This window comes from Xenopus laevis, chromosome 4S (genome assembly GCF_017654675.1).
Source record: "Xenopus laevis strain J_2021 chromosome 4S, Xenopus_laevis_v10.1, whole genome shotgun sequence".
In the NCBI taxonomy this organism is placed as follows: Eukaryota; Metazoa; Chordata; class Amphibia; order Anura; family Pipidae; genus Xenopus; species Xenopus laevis.
The window spans coordinates 57,388,525-57,407,231 of NC_054378.1; the positions used below are offsets into that span (position 1 = coordinate 57,388,525).

An 18,707-nucleotide genomic window follows, 5' to 3' on the forward strand; every position below is an offset into this window, starting at 1 on the left:
TCAAAACAAAAGCGTAGTTCCATAGGGAAAGGGAATTTAGAAAAATTAACAAAAAGCCTACACTATACTGCTAAATGCCTTGAAGTTTTTAAGATATCCTGCAGTGTCAGTGGTGCAACAATAAGGATATCAGAATATAAGGCTGCTGGATACCCATGAAAAGACATAGGTGGGACATACAGTATTGGATCACAAAATGTAATACATATGTGCAAAACAGGAAATCCTTCAAGAGGCATTCGTGTGGTAGGGAATAAAATGACTTTTCTGCAGGGCCCAGTAACTTTTAGCTATGCAGCTGCTTGGCATACACTGTAAATAAGTATGACTACAGTATATTTATTTTATCAATCGCCAAACTGACCATATTGTGTGCAAAGGCAGCCCTCATTTTTGCTTTTTTGCATTTTTGCTTTTTTATTTATATCAGCAACAAAGAGATTGCAAAGAAACTGAAAATGCAGTTAGGAAATTCAAAAATACAGAGCACTGCAGTTTACAAATTCCAAATGATATTTTGCTTTAAGATGTCTTTGGACCGAAACCCGATTAATACTGTCACATGCATAGTTGCTTTTTACCTGGTTTCCAAAAAGGTTGAATCCATCAATGGCTTCAAGGGCAGCTTTAGCCAAACCAACAGAACTGTCACAAAACAAAAAAGCAATGGAAATATTTACAAATACAATCAACACTTCCAGGCCTGAAACAGTCGATAACAGTTGACTCAGAACGTATTATTTAACAGGAATCAGCTTTGCAGAATGAATAAATCTGTCACTCATTACAGTAGGACAAATTGAATTCTAGAGGTCACTATTAGGTACTTGAGACTAAAGTAACTATGCTATAAACAAGCCAATGTAAATATACACATAAAAAAGCTAATGTTGAGGAGGTGAAACTGTTGACTAAGCTGCTGAAGTGTGGTTTATAGACACTGGCAGAGACGTGACTATGTCCCTGCTCTGATTCTAGTGAAGTACAAGAGGCAACAATTTATTGTTTTAACACTGGCTTTTCAATGAGAGTTAAAGCAACAAGAAGGTTTTAGTTGAGGCAATGTAAAAAAATAGTCTATTATATGCCTATAGTGCACACTGTGTGGATGATTGGCTTAAAGGAGAACTTAACCCTAAACATTAATGTGACTAAAAATGCCATATTTTATATACTGAATGTGTTGCACCAGCCGCAAGTTTCAGCTTGTCAATAGCAGCAATGGTCCAGGACTTCAAACTTGTCACAGGGGGTCACCATCTTGGAAAGTGTCTGCAACGCTCTGAGCAGCTGTTAAGAAGCTAATCTTAGGAGTCGTCTCAAATTATCAAGCAGAAAATGAGGTTGGTCTGTAATATAAACTGATGCTACAAGGCCAATTATTAAATTCTGATACTAGTTGCACTGGTTTCTGTGCTGCAGTGTAGTAATTATCTGTATTAATTACTAATCAGCCTTATATTGTGACATTTATATTCTGTGTACTGTATATTATGAGTTTGTCTCAAAGCTCAGTAAGTGACAGCAGCACAGAGTATGTGCATTGAATCAGCAAAAAAGAAGATGGGGAGCTACTTGGGCATCTTTGGAGACACAGATCTTTACTGCTAAAGCTCTGTGGTTACCTTGGTCTGGTTCAGAAGCCCACAACATAATGTACAACATGTCTACCCTACTTCTTTAGTTAAGCTTTAGTTATCATTTAAAAAGAACTATCAACAAAAAACTATTGGAAATTAACTTGTTAAAACAGTAAAATTGTTCTATGATCACTTGTAGAATGTTCTCCTTCCTGGTTTATGAAGGGTATCCATAAATTCCAGATTTACTGTATATCAGATATTGAATGGAGGTTGTGTAGAATCTGAATTGGTCTGATGTAGAAGAAACCCTTATACAGCATTACACTGTGTTTAATATTACTATTCTTATTTAGTATATAAATATGTATGAGTAATTTAAGACTTGGTATTCTTCCACTAGGGATGTTCAGGCATCACGTTTTGTAATAATTTGAATGGAGCTTAATTCATTTGTTGATTTGATTGGTAATCACTATTTCTAATGTTGAAGGCATAGAATTGATTCTATTGATCTGAAAGGGAGGAGAGTGATATAACTATTCAGTATACTCTATGAACCTTATAATATATTTCAAAGTCTGAGGTACTATACTGAATGCTTTAGGGTGCTGCGCAAAATTGGTATAATATTTATTCTAACATTGTTTACCCCTTAATGCAGTTATTATATGAATGACCCTTGCTACAGAACTGGCACTATCCTGAGTAAGTAAATATCAAAACAGAGACTTCAGGTATCAATCTGCACAAGAGTTTTATTCACAGTCTGACCCTCCATTACATTTAGTGCCAATAAGGCAGCATCGGCTAAGGATGAAATAGAAGAATAAAGCTTTGAGCCCAAAACATGATTATTTGTATTCTTGTCCAACCATTGCAGAATAAGAAGCTATCCTTATGGTACAGATTTTCACTATAATTCCAGAGTTAGTGATCCTATTTTATCTTCTCTAAATGCTTCCTACTATTTCACTGGCAATAAGCTATTTTTGCTGTCAGAGATGGATGGCTTTTTAGCAAGTGAGGGAATAAAGGGTTATGGAAGATAGCTCATGTTGATCCAGGGACTAGTCCGATTGTCATCTTGAAGTCGGGAAGGATTTTTTTTCCACCTCCAAACTAAATTGGAGAGACTTCAAATGGGGTTTTTTGCCTTCCTCTGGATCAACTAGCAGTTATGAAGATTATATTTAGATTTAAAAGAGAAATAGCACCAAGATCAAAGCATGCCACAGGGGGTGCCACCCAATTAAAGACAACAGTACGTATTCACTATCATAAGTGAACTAGCCATACCAGTTATCTGATCTGATTGGTCAAAACCCTTTTGGAGAAGCTAAAAAAAAAAGGTCTGTTTTCTCTGAATTCCTGTGAGAAAACAAATGCTTTACTCTTTTCGTCAGTCAGTAAACGCTGTTCAAACACAATGACATTATGAAATTGCTCAACAACGAATTATATGCAGAGTATTTTTACGAAATGTTGCAAATAACAGTAAATGGACATTAGACTTCAGCATCGGAGATGCTCAAGATCCATGCCTGGGAATACAATGAAGACTACTCTATTGGGGCACACACACAACGGATTTTGCTGTTCATGCTCTAATGATTTTTCCTTATTGCTGAGTTTGCTGTAGCACTGAAAGATAATGTGCTATGCAGCCTTAATTGATGCTGAGCTGTCAAGATACTAAACTCAGTGTAAAGCAGCAATGCGGATAACGGAACATCGTCCCCAACATTAAAAGAGACTCCGTTTGATTTCCTTGTCAGCTCACTGAGACCTTAGTCATTGTTTTAGACACCAATGAAAAAAATGGCGCAAGGTGGAAAGGTTTCCAAGGTAGTCTGGGATAAAAGTGGGAATATGATTAAGTCAATGAAGCAGATTAAAGGAACAGTAACACCAAAAACAAAGTGTTTTAAAGTAATGAAAATATCATGTAGTGTTGCCCTGCACTGGTAAAACTGATCTGTTTGCTTCAGAAACACTACTATAGTTCATATAAACAAGCTGCTGAGTAGCAATGGCGGAAATTGAAAAACGGCTATATGGCACAGGATAAATAATGGATAACAGATAACATTATGTTCTACAGAGCTTATCTGCTATCTTCTGTGTAACTTGAGACTTTTCTCCTTTGAATGGCTGTCCCATTGCTACACAGCAGCTTATTTATATAAACAATAGTAGTGTTTCTGAAGCAAACACAGCATTTTTACTAGTGCAGGGCAACACGGCATTATATTTTTATTACTTTAAAAAAAAACTATCTTTTTGATGTTACTGGTCCTTTAATAATAAATAGTTATGAACATTTTTTTTTTTTTGCCAGGCATGGATTTGTGGCGAAATTCTTCATTTCATCATCTGCACATTTTTTTTTTTTTTTACAAAACTGCTGCCATGAACACATTCACCACTACAAAAAAGCCGCCAAGACAAAATTATTGCACAGACAAAATTGTCGCTGATTGACAATAAGAAAAACTCACACGAGTAAAAAATTGTCGCACATAACATTTTTGGCACCTATTGAATTCAATAAGTTTTGTGAATAGTTTGCCGTTTCACACACTTTTTTTTTTTTGAACAGGTTGGCGAAGTGAAACGGGACATATATGCTCATCACTAATAATAAATGCACTGGGTTTAAGATAAAAACGGAAATATTGCTATGTATTTAGATATTTTACAAAAAGCTAAAGAGGGCAAATCAAACTATCAGAGGTTTGTCTGCTTAAGGCACACCTTTGTTTTACCCTTAAGCACATCATACATGGACGCATGTAAAAGAGCAAAAGAATAGAAATTTAAGGAAGTGTATAGTTACCATCAGCACACTACCAATTCATAATACAGTAATAGGTATAAGATCTATTATCCGGAATGCTTAGGACCTGGGGTTTTCCGGGGTCTCTGAATAATTTTGATCACCATGACTTATTTGTTATTTCTGCTAAAAAAAATATTTAAACATTAAACCCAAAAGGATTGTTTTGTCACAAATATGGATTAGTGTCTCTTGATTAAGTATTAAGTACACTACTATTTTATCATAACAAAGAAAAACCGTTCAAGGAAAAATCAACTCCTGAACAATGTAGGTCTCTATAAAAAGATATTGCATAAAATAGATGTAAAACCCTGCTTCATGTAAATAAACTATTTTCATAATAATATACTTTTTAGTAGTATGTGTCATTGGGTAATCCTAAATAGAAAATTGCCATTTTAAAAAATAAGGCTCGCCGCCTGGGATTGTAGGCTTCACAGTGCACACAAACAACTCAAACAAACCATACATGTTAGGTCACATGAGCCAATTAACAGAGAGTTCTGTCTTTTGCTTCCACACTTCTTCCTGTTACAGTTAGAGTTGTAGTATTTCTGGTCAGGTGATCTCTGAGGCAGCCCACAGACAATCACAAAGGATGGCTCAAGGCAAGAGATGTAAAAGGCCCTTATTTACTTAAATATATATTCCAGTTTGGTAAGATTCTTTAATATGCTACTTAATATGATATAAACGATCTGTTGCTTAAATATTCATTTTGGGGGTAAAGTTTTCCTCTAAGGGAGACAAAGGATGTGTTAAAATATATATATTTTGAAGGCAATAATGAACAGTACATAGTGTTGGTTTTACTTTAGGCTAAAAACTAATATCTTCAAAAATGCCCCCTTTATTGGAGTTCCCTATAAGTCTGCTATGGTCCCTGTCGGTGTTACAAATGAGGGCTGGGCCAGAAGAATAGTAGGAGGGGGACAACCAATCAAAGCCCAGCAGTCACACAAGCCAAGACAGGCTTTAGATCCCTATTAGTTCAGCCAAGCTGTAATACACTGGTGGTATGTTTTTGTTTTTCACACAAAATGTCTCCTTTAAAAGTCTGCTTAAAACGGAGATGGTCTTAACACATTTTAGAGCTTTCTAGATAACAGGTTTCTAGATAAGGGATCCCATGTATATATATAATTCTTCTAAGGTGCTAAAAGGCTAAATGCTGTTTATTTACAGAAACTGTTTTTCGTGAAATCTTCCAAATAATAACAGAGAACTGAAGAGCATTTAGTTGAATGTAGTGTTCCATTGCAGATGCAGCATTTTTCTTTTCTTTATATTTATTTTTTTTTAAAACAAGATAAATGTTCTTGTGTGTCTTGCACGCTGCACTATAGATTAATTTTTTTATCAATTGATCACTTAATACATCATTAGTACATCAATGGCTCTCTCCAAATAATTTCATTTTGGTATTCTTTTATGCAACAACATGTCCAGCATATTGCATCACCTACTGCCTACTTTATTTTCCAAACAGCGTGATTAGACACATAAATCTTCAGGCAGAGAACATCTTTTTTTTTTTCACTGGAATTCCTTTGAAAAGACAGCGGAACACAATTTAAGATTCAAAACACATCCACAGCCAATCAGGATGCAGTCAAGACAGTAGGAGTACTGGAATGGCTAGGAAGAATTTATTCCAAACACCATTATTATTAAAAAAAACACCGGAGCACTTTTAAGATGATAAATCATTAATGTGTCAACGCTAGTCTTTTAATTTTAATAAATAATCACACAGTAGAGCTGTACTGGAATGGTAATGAAGAGAAAACACTGTCAGCCATATTATTTTGTTTCCGGATGGTTTGGGAGATTAATATTCAAGACTTGTGCTCCTGCCTTGCTGCAGAGCCTGTGTAAGATGAGGGCTGCCTTGAAGGATAGACTGCTGCTTGACAAGAGTTTAGGGAAGAAAAATAGCAGCAAAAGTGGTGACAGTTCTGAAAGGAAATGAGGCAAAAGTATGCAGGTGTCCCCATGACAAGGTTATCTAGAAGCACGATGGCTGCTACTTTAATGCATTGCTTATGGGACATGTCCATTTTCATGGATTACATGCATCATATTAGTACGGGAGGAAAAACAGTCCAGTGGCTAGAATGCACGACCTTGTTAAAGGAACAGTAACGTCAAAAACTAGGAATGATAATACGTATAATGAAATGCTGCCCTGCACTTGTAAAGCTGGTATGTAGGTTTCAGTAACACAACTATAGTTGATATAAACAAGCTTCTATGTAGCCATGGAGGCAGCCATTAAAGCACAGGATACACAATGGATAACAGATAAGTTCAGAAGAATTCCATTATTTACAAAAGAGCTTATCTGTTATTTGCTGTGTATCCTATGCCATTTCTCCTTTTCAGCTTTGAATGGCTGCCCTATGGGTACACAGCACCTTGTTTACATAAACTATTGTAGAGTTTCTGAAGCAAACACATCAGTTTTAACAGTGCAGCACAACAGTACATTATAATTTCATTACTTTAAAAGACTTTAATTTTTCGGTGTTACTGTTACTTTAAGGCACTCAAACACAAATGAAATGACACACTGATCTGCTTTGATCAAATCTGACTTCATAACGTCAATTTAATAAACACTTTACTGACATGACCTGGTTGTTAGGTCAAGTATCATTAACTGTGAAAAAAATCAAAACGCTGGTAATTCTTTAGTTCATCTTTTTATTAATCTGTCTCATATCTTAAAGGGAACTTTCACGAAAATGAAAATTTATTATGAGCTTCAGCATACTCAAATAAGAAACTTTCTAAATACAATCAAAAGTTCTGTACCGTTTCTAAAAAATTACGTTTATGTTCATTATTTTGCTCTCAGCATCTGTTTCTCCTCATTCTGTCTTCATTCAGGAGTTGGGTGTCAAATGAATAATCCAATATGTCTTATAGGGGGGCTCCTTTTGTCTAGAAGATGTATTAGAGCTCACTCTATTAAAATCACCAGACATCATGTCTCTCTACATGCAGAATTTGTGCAAAAGGCAGTTATTTTGTTAGATTTTGTTTGAACTGGAATCAGCTGAGTAAGCTCTAATTCATCTGCTAGGAAAAGAAGCCCCCCCTTTTAAGATATATTGTATCTAACTGTCAATGAACATCTGACACCCAACTGCTGCATAGAGACAGGATTAGTGAGGATGAACTTTTTATTTAAGAAACAATGTTGAATTTTTAATTGATTGTATATGGAAAATTTATATTTTTATATAAATCTTATATTTGCCTATTGTTTGCCTGTTGATCTTCAAAATGGCCTTTTAGCCTGTTTACTGGACTTTACCAGCTGCCCTAATGTTTCATTCACATTGTGTATAAATGTACCCACACACAACCATATAAAACAAATGGTGAAATGCATCAAAAATTCAGTATTTGCTTGGGCACACCAAACTCCCAGTTATTTAAAAATATCACAACAAAAAAATGGTTTCATGGGACAAATTTCAACTATTACTACTTATACTGTAGAAATGAAAAACCAAGTGAAGAGTTCCTGAGTTTTTGGGACATTTTCTGTATTCTTTTAGAGCTACTTGTGTAGCCTGGCAGGAAATAACCACTAGCATTGTCACCTAAAAAAAAGAATACTGACCAGTATGTGCTGGTGGGCAGGTAAATGACATGAGGGGAGAGGACATAGTAGCTCATGAATGGGGCTCACCAACGGGCCGGCCTGAGCAATATCTGGTCAAAATTTGCCATATATCAATATGGCAGGTTTTAAAATCCTGTTGCATGAGGCACACATTGGAGCAATAATGAGGTCCTCATCTGATAGGTCTCCACAGGCCCCATGGCATTATGCAATCCTTGGAACTTCAGCCAACAATCATATCGACTTTAAGTTGGTTATAGATTTGGGGCAGGTCAGGGCTTAAGTGGCAACCAAGGCTAGAGGGGACATTACAAATGCTGGCAATATAAGGGATCAGCAAAGTAAGAGAAATTGAGCATTGCATTTAGCAGCATATAGTGTTCTATGGATTATGTAAGACTAGACAAGGGTAAGCTTCGCTACAGAAATGTGACATTATTAAAAGGTAGAGAGATTGGTGAAAGTCTGACAGAATATGGGAGGGAAATCCAGAGAAGGAAAGTCTTGAACGCTAATATTTGAAGTGGTAAGTGTAAGAAGTAGTTCTATAGAGATGAGTAGCAAGTGGAAAAGAAATCTATTCAGGGATATTTGCCCTAACAAACCAGTCTGAATTTGTGGCAAATGTTAACAAGCATAAATGAAACCCTGCTTTCTGTACAAACAGGAAAGAGAAACATACATGGCCACCTTGACCCAGATATAAACTAACATTGGTTTTATCCCCATTAGGACTGTTTTTAACCAACAGGCTTTTCTGCTATTAATATGTTAGTTTATAAAAACATCAACATATTGCTCTTCTTTAAATAAGTACTTTGAGTGACTGCCAGATGTTATGTTTATCAACAAAATGTCAGAATAAGAAGAGGCTTTTCTGACATTTATATTATAGAATATATTAAATACAAAAAAAATAGAAATAGAAAGAAAGTAGGAATCAATTAACTTAAATGATTCACCACTTTTAGTGTGTCTTTCCTTGTCATCAACAAAAAGAATTGCAGTTTTGAAAAAAAAAAATATTTTTGGTGGAAGCACTCATGCAACTAACTGCTTCTAGTATTTTTTCTGGTAGAAAGAAAAGTGCACCAAAAACACATAGGCAAAAAGCTTCTTTATTGCATGCGTATGGAGCTCTTGGTAGAAATACTAAAAGGTTGCAGATTCTTGTGTGACAATGAAAGCTTGGCCAGAACAAAAGTGACAGAAGCTAGAGGGACAAAATTATATAAAATACCAAATATTATTCAATATTTTCATTAGACAAATACAAGGACATTCTAAAAAGATCTTCCAAAACGAATAGGGAAAAAATTAACTAAAAATGTCCCCCAGGGGTGGGACACTAAATATAATAAACAGTATCTATTAATCCCATCCTAAGCAGGGAATCTACTTTAACCCCAAATCCCACTGCAGTAAGTGGATATTTTCTGGGGTCTTTGGGAACGCTCACCTAATCTAATGCATGATGCTCTCAGGATCCTGCTGGTATTTTGGAAGCAGCAATTGAAATGCCACTTAGATAACAGGAACTTAAGTTCTGCTAATAGCCACTGCTGGGTGATTGTCAAGTGAATAAAGACTAGCTAGTAGTACTAGTAGCATCAATCAAAACACCCAGGGCACTAGAGCCCATAAAGGGGGACTCCAATGAAAGTTTACTGTAAATTGCAAAAAGGATGTTGTATGCAAAAGTTAGGCAATCTATTTTCAGCATTTAGCACAGGTATCTACACTGCAAAAGGTAAATGTAAATTTTGTATAAAAATATTTTGAAACCCTTTCACTTTATTCTGGCATTGACAGTATAAGAGTTGGAGTACACTTACTTCCACTGGCACATTTAACATTAACCTTAAGAGCTATATCTCCATACTAACTGAGCTGGTAAACATTGTAGAATAAATTAAGGCTTCCTTATTTCCAGGAATGGATTTGTGGCAAGGCCACAAAGGCCTAGGTCTAGGGCGGCAGAAAATCAGGGACGGCATGCTGTCCAGCCTTAAGTTAGTTGCGCATGCACATATTCAAGGTGAGCGCATGCGCTTATTTGTGCACGCACAAGCGGGAGGGAACACAGACGGGGAAGGGAAAGTAAGGGAAGAGAGACACTGATGGGAAAGGGGATGCGGACGGGGAAGTGGAGGGAGACGTGGACAGGGGGGTCGATGAGCAGCGACAGCCTAGACGCGCCCCGTTTGGAAATCCAGCCCTGCTTGTTTTCCAGCTGTAAAATTATTCTTGCTGTAGTTTCTGGACATACTTATCTTAAAATCACTATTATTTGATTTTGACCCCTGATTTCCATATTATTATCCATGGAAATCTGAAAAAAGTATGGAGGAGAGGCATTGTGTTAACCCAGCACATATGCTGTACCTAATGTTTTGAATTTGAAGACATTATCTTTTATGGGCGCATTTGTTCTGCTTTCTGCAGAACCATTAAAACGCTATCTAACAATTCCCAAGCATATTGTCTTGGAGGCTAATGAAGCAGAAACGGCATTTAAATTTGTTATTTTGTAAAATATTACAGCACACACTCAAAAAGAGGAGAAGGCTTATTTCTAATCACAGGTGGCTCATAATTCCTGGAAAAGGCATCCTTTGGGTTAACAAGTTGGCTCTGATATATTGTGTGAGGAAGAAAGGGTAATACAAAGTAGCAATAATAATAAATGTGTCGCCTTACAGAGCATTTGTTTTTTTTAGATGGGGCCATTTGAAAGCTAGACAAGTTCAGAGGAAAAAGACAAATAATTCAAAAACGATAAAGAAAAAACTAAGTCCAAGTGCAATGTTGCTCAGAATTAGCCAGCCTATAACATACCAAAAGTTAAAGTGAACCACTATACCTCCTCACTTTAATCACTTACAGGCCTGAGCACTGTAGCCCTGAAGCCTTATCCCTACTTTCTAGTATTTTGAATTCTAACCTTGCTGCACCTCTGAACTAATTCTATGCTCACTCAGAGGATCTCTGTACTGTTCTACGTCTGCTTCATTCTACTCCAGTCTTTACGGTTCTGCACCAGTTCTAATCTGCTCCAGTCTGTCCTGTTCGACACCCGCTGAACATTGTCTAGTCCAATTCTAGTACCCCAATTGTCTCTTGCCAAAAAAGACTCACAACCTTCCAATCGGAGTATTGGGAATATCCCCTTAATTAAGCCTTTACAAACACACACAGCGATTTTTTAAATAGCACTGTTTACATCATAATAAAAGTACATGTCAATGTGAACATGACCTTTAATGATTTACTAACAACACAGAACACCACTTTCCTTTTACATCCAGCACCTTGAACATAAAGTGAGGCCAACAGAAAAACAGATTGAAATTCTCTTCTATTGAATGTTTGAAACTAAAATCAACAACACAGCTCTAGGCAAAAGGTCTACCTACTCTGAGAAGTCTTTTTTCTAATAAACAAAAATTCCACAGCTAAACTAAAATAACACTGAATCAATTTACTTGCCCAAAATAATTGGATTTTGCTTGGACATTTATATGATACAAGATAATCTTATTTTTTTGTTCACTCATGTTTAAATTGTTCTGTTAGATTTATTTCTTTTTAGGCCTGCATGGCAAAACTACTAATCTGTTGGCTGCTTTTTAGAGAGAGACATAAAATAGCTCAAAGGGGGAAATTCAATCAATCTGACATAAATACAAATGCTGAAAACTGTAAGGAGTTAGAAAAATCCACTCTCATTAATGTTATGTTCTAATTAAAACAAAACACATTTGGGATGTTCTTATACTCTCTGTATATCTGTGATTATCATTTTAAAGAGAACAGATAAACTATCTATAAAATGGAATTCTCACTACTGAAAGGGACACCTAACAGCATTTATGAAATCAATTACTATCAGGCAGCGATAACTACAACAAGGAAAAGAGAGGCTGCAACCACAAGCAGGCCCAAGGACATCAGAATAGCATGATAAATAGTACATGGAAGATGGCACTATAATAGAACTTTTGTCAGGTCAGAATTAGATAAATGTTAAAAGGAGTCAGGGGCTCATTTGCCATGAGAACCTTGCTTCAGGTGTCACTTTACGAGGGCTGATAGAAACCCGCCTCTGATATGTTTAAGGGTGCAATTTTGATTTTTTTTTTTTTGTAAAAACTTAATTCTGCTCTTTCTACACTAGTCAATATGCCTGCCACACATCTGGCATTTCACCTCCCTAGCCAATAATATCACAAGTTAGGGTTGGAGCTGGTATTACAAATTTACTGGCAATGCATTTGCTTGTAACCATCCTTCCCTGAACTGTTCCTCTACATGTTTGAGCTCCAAGTTCTCTATCAACCAACACACAGCTCCCCCACCCACCCCATATCTACCAACTACCCGTCCCCAGATCTACCTACTTCTCCACCTCCATGATGTTACTGTCCTCTCCATCCAGTGCAGGCAGATAACTTTTACTGGTAAAGGTGATGATTCCTAAGAGTGGAACTGCCCTGCTCTCTCCATTCAAACACAAAAGAGATAAGTGATAAGTGTTTGTAGGAGGGAGAGCTCCAAAACCATAATCAGCCCAGAATCTAGCAGGGAACATAAAGCTAAAAATATATTTTCTATATTACTTGATATATTCTTGTGACCATAGTTTCCTAGCACTTGTGGGATGTCAAGATCTCATGGTTGGACCTTGTGAGCCTTATAAATATTCTGTGAGGCCCCAGGGTGCTAGGCAAGCCACAAAGAAACAAACAATAGCAGAAACAGTGGTTTTCAAAATAGTCCAATTCACATATCTCAAGCTGCCACAGCAATGCATGGGAAATTCTGTACACTGCCTTAAGTAGTATTGGCAACTGGAATATTTCCATTCACAAAAGCTCAAGGAATCATTTCTCAAGATGTGAGCTTTATCCATCTTGAGTCCCAGAGTACTGTTTTGCACACTATTAACATTCTTTGATGGATCTCACAAGATGTACAGTGTATACAGATACAAAGATCGTATGGAATTAAGGTTTCCCTTGAGAAGGTAGTAATTTCTTTGAAGTGTTGCATTCACAAGCAACTGCCTTGTGTCTAATGATCCATGCTCTAATGCCACCATGTTTGCCTGAATATATTTTTATGGAGATATGCATCCAGTTTTGCACTTTGCATACTGAATTTTGGATTAAAATGAGCACTGGTGCATCTATCAGCGACAAAATTATGAAGAGAGAATTGTTTTTAAAAAATACAATGGACAGAATTAGTAATGTATTTATTTATTTATTTAAATGCCAGTGATAAAACTTCTAACACTGCTTAATTTTCAGTTCCAAATCACACAGGCACAAATGGGATTTAGACAGCTACGCTGCACAATAGAAAAACAGATTATGTCAATTTTTAGAGCATCGCAGCTTTTCAATTGCGTCTGATGTTTTTCATTATAAAACTATATTTCCGTGTTTCTCCACCAACAAAAATAGCTACAAACATAAGCACACTGAACCAGATAAATGTTGTATAGTGTGTGAGTGTAACAAAAATATATTACTATAAATCTACTTGTAATAGGTGTCGCTCCTCTCCCTCCGCATAAACAATTATATTGAGATATAAATATATATAGATACACACTCGTGTGTGTGTGTGTATATACATACACACTTAGATAATGTTCCGTTGAGTGTGTTCTGTTGGTGTCAAAGGCAAAAATTCCAGAGAAACATTTTAACATGCCAGTGAAACAACTACTAATACTACATCATTAGACCATTGATTCTACTACAACCTTTAACTATGGATGACACTGAGGTAATTTTATTTCAGTAACCTACAACAATAGTTTTCACAAAATTTACTGCCAGAACAGAAGCATACAATTTGGTGGTCTTCCTAGCATTTACACAAACACAGGGAAGATACCTGCACTGCATGTTCCTGTTGTGCTGGTCAATTTTGAGATGACACCCTCTATCTTCCCTAGGGTTGCCACCTTTGCCAGTGGCTAAACCCAAACAAAGGGGGTGGGCCAGATAGCATTGGGGGTGGAGCAGTGATGTTCGGGTGGGCATGTTGAAATCGGAGATGCTGTCATGGAGTTATGATGCCTGGCCAGGGTTATTGCATCACTTATATGCAACTGGCTGGATTTATGTGCAGTTTTCTCAATATTTTAAATGGGACAGATCTTTGACAAACAGATGTCCATTTGAAACCCACATGACTGGAAACCCTACATCTACTATATCCTAAATAAGACCACTATAGGTATGGGATCTATTATACAGAAATCAGTTATCCAGAAAGCTTTGAAATACAGCAATGCTCATTTAGAAAAACTATTTCTTATTTTTGATTGATTTGCTTATTTCTGTTTCTGTCATAACAAGAAATAAACCTCACCTGATAATAACTAAGCCATGTCAAGGTGTCAAGGTCAATCTTTGTATTTAATTGGTTTCATATATTGGCCAGATTATTGTTTGGGTTTCACAAGTCTGAAAACCAAACAGAAACTTGAGACCCGAACAGGCCTTAAAAAAACCTGTTTGGGTTAAAATCGAACAGGTGGCAAACCTAATCTTCCTATGTCCCTTACATTAACATATATAGCACCAAAAAGGTAGGCATAGTTCACTGTCTTTAAGTTACTTGTTTGTTTTCAGCAATTAAAAAAAAACATGATTTTGCCAAAAAAATGTTTGCTGGTTAAAAATAATTCTCTCCCTAATTGCTTAATTAAGCAATGCTTGATCAGCTCCAACGGACATAGACATGACAATATTAAACAGGGTTCTTACACACAACATTTTTTTTGTGTCTTTTTAAGCACATCCAAATGCATATATTGCATTTATCGGCTTTTTTAAACACAAATGTGTTTTTGTGAGTTCCAATCACAATCCTCTATTTTATAGTCCTGTGGATGAGTGTCAAGAAAATACCACATCTAAAAAATGCAATGCAATGAAACTTGACTACAATAAAACACAATTCTAAAAAATATAATGAAATCAGTTAACTCATAAATTTAGGTGCACTCTAACCTATTTCTCATGCATGCAAACAAATACCTGTGTTAAGTAACAACATTGCTGTTGAACTAATTAGTACAAACAACAGAACCAGAAAACACTGTGCAAATACAAGAGAAGCTGTATTTAAACATAGCAGAAGAATAATTTTTGCATTTTCTATAAGAACGCTTCACTGAGGTGCCAGTTGAATGAATTATGATAGCAGTAATGTGACTGGTTAAGTACACATTTATCAGACCTGACATCCTAATACCCCGGATCAAAGAGGTTTACTCATCTGCTCTCCTGCTTTTTTTTTTTATTATCAATCTACACTGCTTAATTACAATGCTAAAATATACCTAAATAAGCTTCCACCACAAGACCCAAGATCAGCACTAAAGGCAGCACCATTTATCCATTTATTTTACAAACATTGATTATAATGCACTCGAAACTGTGATTAGCTTCCTAAAAAGAAGCATTTGTTAAAATGTATCTCTTCGGTAAATAAAACTCTTAAAAATGATATAAGAGGCTCATTTTCAGAGTAAGAAGAAGGAGGAAAACCACAGTTCTGCTAAAGATGTTCCAAATGGTTTACTTAACAGTTGATTGGGGGAGGGGGGTCAGGCGTGACTTCCTACCTTGCCTGTGTCATTGATTTGCTCCTCACTACTATAATTATACTTATAATTATATCTATCAAAGGTTTTCTTTTTAAACTGCACTGTTGAGAATTTTACAACAGAATGGCTTGAGGGCATGATCTGATCTAATATGCAAATAGCGTGTGGCATTACTGGAGCATACCAAGTAAAAATATCTGAGAAAATGACCAAGCATGGGTGGTAAGATAGAAATGCCTCCCTTATGACAGTTTAAAGCCTGTTCAGATGTCTACCAAGTGTGTTTCTCTGTACTAGATACATCCAATGAAAAGTTAGCACTGTGTATTTAGAATACTTTTAAATTAAATTCTCTTGATAGGCGAGCCACACTTCAACCTATTCTTTAGTGAACCTTTAGATAAATTAATAATGTGTAATCCAGTTTAATACAGAATGGTCAAATAACAATGATTTGCTTGTTTAAATGCTGAATGAATTTTCAGGTGTTAATTATTCAGCACATTCGATATGCTCCAATGGAAGCCATACGCAAACCAGATTTGTGATATTTTCATACAAATGTATCTGTGCCTGCACTTAACTTGAATGGCCTGTTACCTCTAAGAACACAATCATACTTTGCTAGCATCAAATTTGAAATTAATACTATGATTCTTACAGGGATTTTAAGACTCTAATATCTTGCACCTACAGCACAGAGTTATATGGTAAATTGGCTAGATTTACAAATTCCAGTGTTTCTAAAACAGAACTCATATTTCCTCCAAGATCTTCCCCTGTCCCTCAGATATCACTCACCGTAAACAACACCACCTTTCATTCCACCACACAGGCACGCTGCCTAGGAGTTATCTTAAACTCTCATCTGTCTTTTTCACCACACATTCAAACACTTGCAAAATCTTGCCGTATTCAACTGCGCAACATTGCTCGAATACGACCCTATCTCAGTTCAGAATCAACTAAAACACTGATTCAGTCTCTCATCATCTCCCGCCTTGATTACTGCAACTTACTCCTCACAGGTATTCCAACAAGTCACCTTTCACAACTCCAATCTGTTCTAAACGCGGCCGCTAGACTCATTCATCTAGCTCGCCGCTCAACATCAGCTGCTCCCATATGTATGTCCCTTCACTGGCTCCCAATCTCTTCTAGAATCAAATTCAAATTACTTACACTCACATTCAAGGCCCTTAATAATGAAACCCCTCCCTATATTTCATCTCTAATCTCCAAATACACTCCTTCACGAAACCTACGCTCTGCTTCTGATCTTCGCCTCACTTCTCCTCTGGTCACTTCAGCCCATTCTCGTCTACAAGACTTCTCTCGGGCTTCTGCTTTTCTCTGGAACTCTCTGCCACAAGCTGTCAAGACTTTCTCCTTCTTCCAAACTTTCAAGCGCTCCTTAAAGACCCATCTGTTTAAAGAGGCTTATTCAATGTACCTTAATTAATCATTGCTGTATCAAAAATGACAAAGTGTTTATACAATCCTAATGTCTCAATTGTACCCTAACCTTTTAGTTTGTAAACTCTAATCTCTAGGTCCTTCTAACCCTATTGTACTCTGTAATCCTTGTCTGTTATCCACCATTTATTCCCTGTTTGCTATAACTGCAGTAAAGCACTGCGTATCTTGACAGCGCTATATAAATAAATGATGATGATGATGATGTTACAGGCCACACTTTGTTATTCAAGCAGTCCACCAGGTTTATAGAAACATTTTCTGAAATTCTTTAACATAACACAATGACCAAAGGAACTAATAAAAATTAGAGATTTATGATATAGAATATGAATACTGTACGAGTCAAGTTAATACAGTTCATAGAAATCTAGTTGAGGTGAAATAATCTTATTCAAATAAACAATTGCTAACAATGAAACAAAACATTGATGCTCATAATTTCTTAATGGAAATGATACAGAGCTCCCTCAAGTGCAAAGAAGTACTCAATTTTAATCTCACTTCATTGCAGAATTATACTAATACAATCTGTTTATAGATAGCATCCATAAAGATTGCCATAAAGAAGTACAGGCAAAGGAAATGATGGTGTGGTTAAAATAGCACATCCGTATGAACAAATAATTAAATGTACAGAGGGTTTAGGAAAAATACCTGGAATGCAATTCTGTGCTGCCGTTGTTATACTTGCTACCCCTTTCCCAGATTCCAAAGTCGGGAACACGGTATGCTCTTTCTACACAGAATACAAGGTTCTGAATGAATGACACCTGCAATAAATAAAGGTAAATATGTAAAAGGGATAGAAAAAGGCAAGCTATGCATAATGGCAAAATAGTTCATTTTTCACCATATGTAGCCAGATAGAGTTGTTTAGTGAGATCACAAACAAGCAGATATGGGCCAAATCATGCCAAGCATTGGCCTTATAGTCAATGACCAGATCATACACTGGAGCCTACGGAAGAGCATCGTACACAAATGCCCTCCTCGCCCAATGGGATTTTCAAATCTGGAAATTTCAAGACTGATACCTGCAAACTTGGTCTGAAGATACAGCCTCATCGGATTTAATCGCTACATATATAGCCACCTAAAGGCAGTGCCTTTACAGATCGCATTATTTAGCTCTGATAGATGCCAAAGCCACAGCTTGAATGTCGAGGACATGGCATATTATACTCCATTATATAGAGATGATAGTATTTTGTATATTACAGTATGTATTCTTTTTCCATTGATTAAAAAGGGATAGTTTCAGTGAGCCATGTGACAAGATATTCATGGCTTTTGTGTATTATATGCTTATAATACACAAAAGCCATAAATATCCTGTAAATTATATCCTTATAAACGGTGAGTTATGCTGTCATCAGTTATAAATGGTGAGTTCTGATGTCATTTCTGTTACATGACTCACTGAAACATTTGTCTAAATTGGAAAACTGGGCAGCAAACTGGAAAATGAGGTTCAATGTTGATAAATGCAAGGTTATGCACTTTGGAAAAAATAATATAAATGCAAGTTATACACTAAAT

General features: G+C 36.3%; 1 protein-coding gene across 8 annotated transcripts in view; it reads right to left on the bottom strand.

Annotated features, from left to right (window-relative positions):
* The window catches only part of phkb.S (phosphorylase kinase, beta S homeolog), a 180,336-nt gene that overhangs the window by 97,398 nt on the left and 64,231 nt on the right, over nt 1–18,707 (bottom strand). For all 8 annotated transcript variants that reach the window (XM_018260670.2, XM_041561274.1, XM_018260668.2 and 5 more), the window contains 2 exons: nt 17,823–17,938; nt 582–645 (listed from right to left, as the gene is read on the bottom strand). In XM_018260670.2, coding sequence (XP_018116159.1) covers nt 582–645; nt 17,823–17,938 — 180 coding nt within the window. The remainder of the gene's footprint in view (nt 1–581; nt 646–17,822; nt 17,939–18,707) is intronic.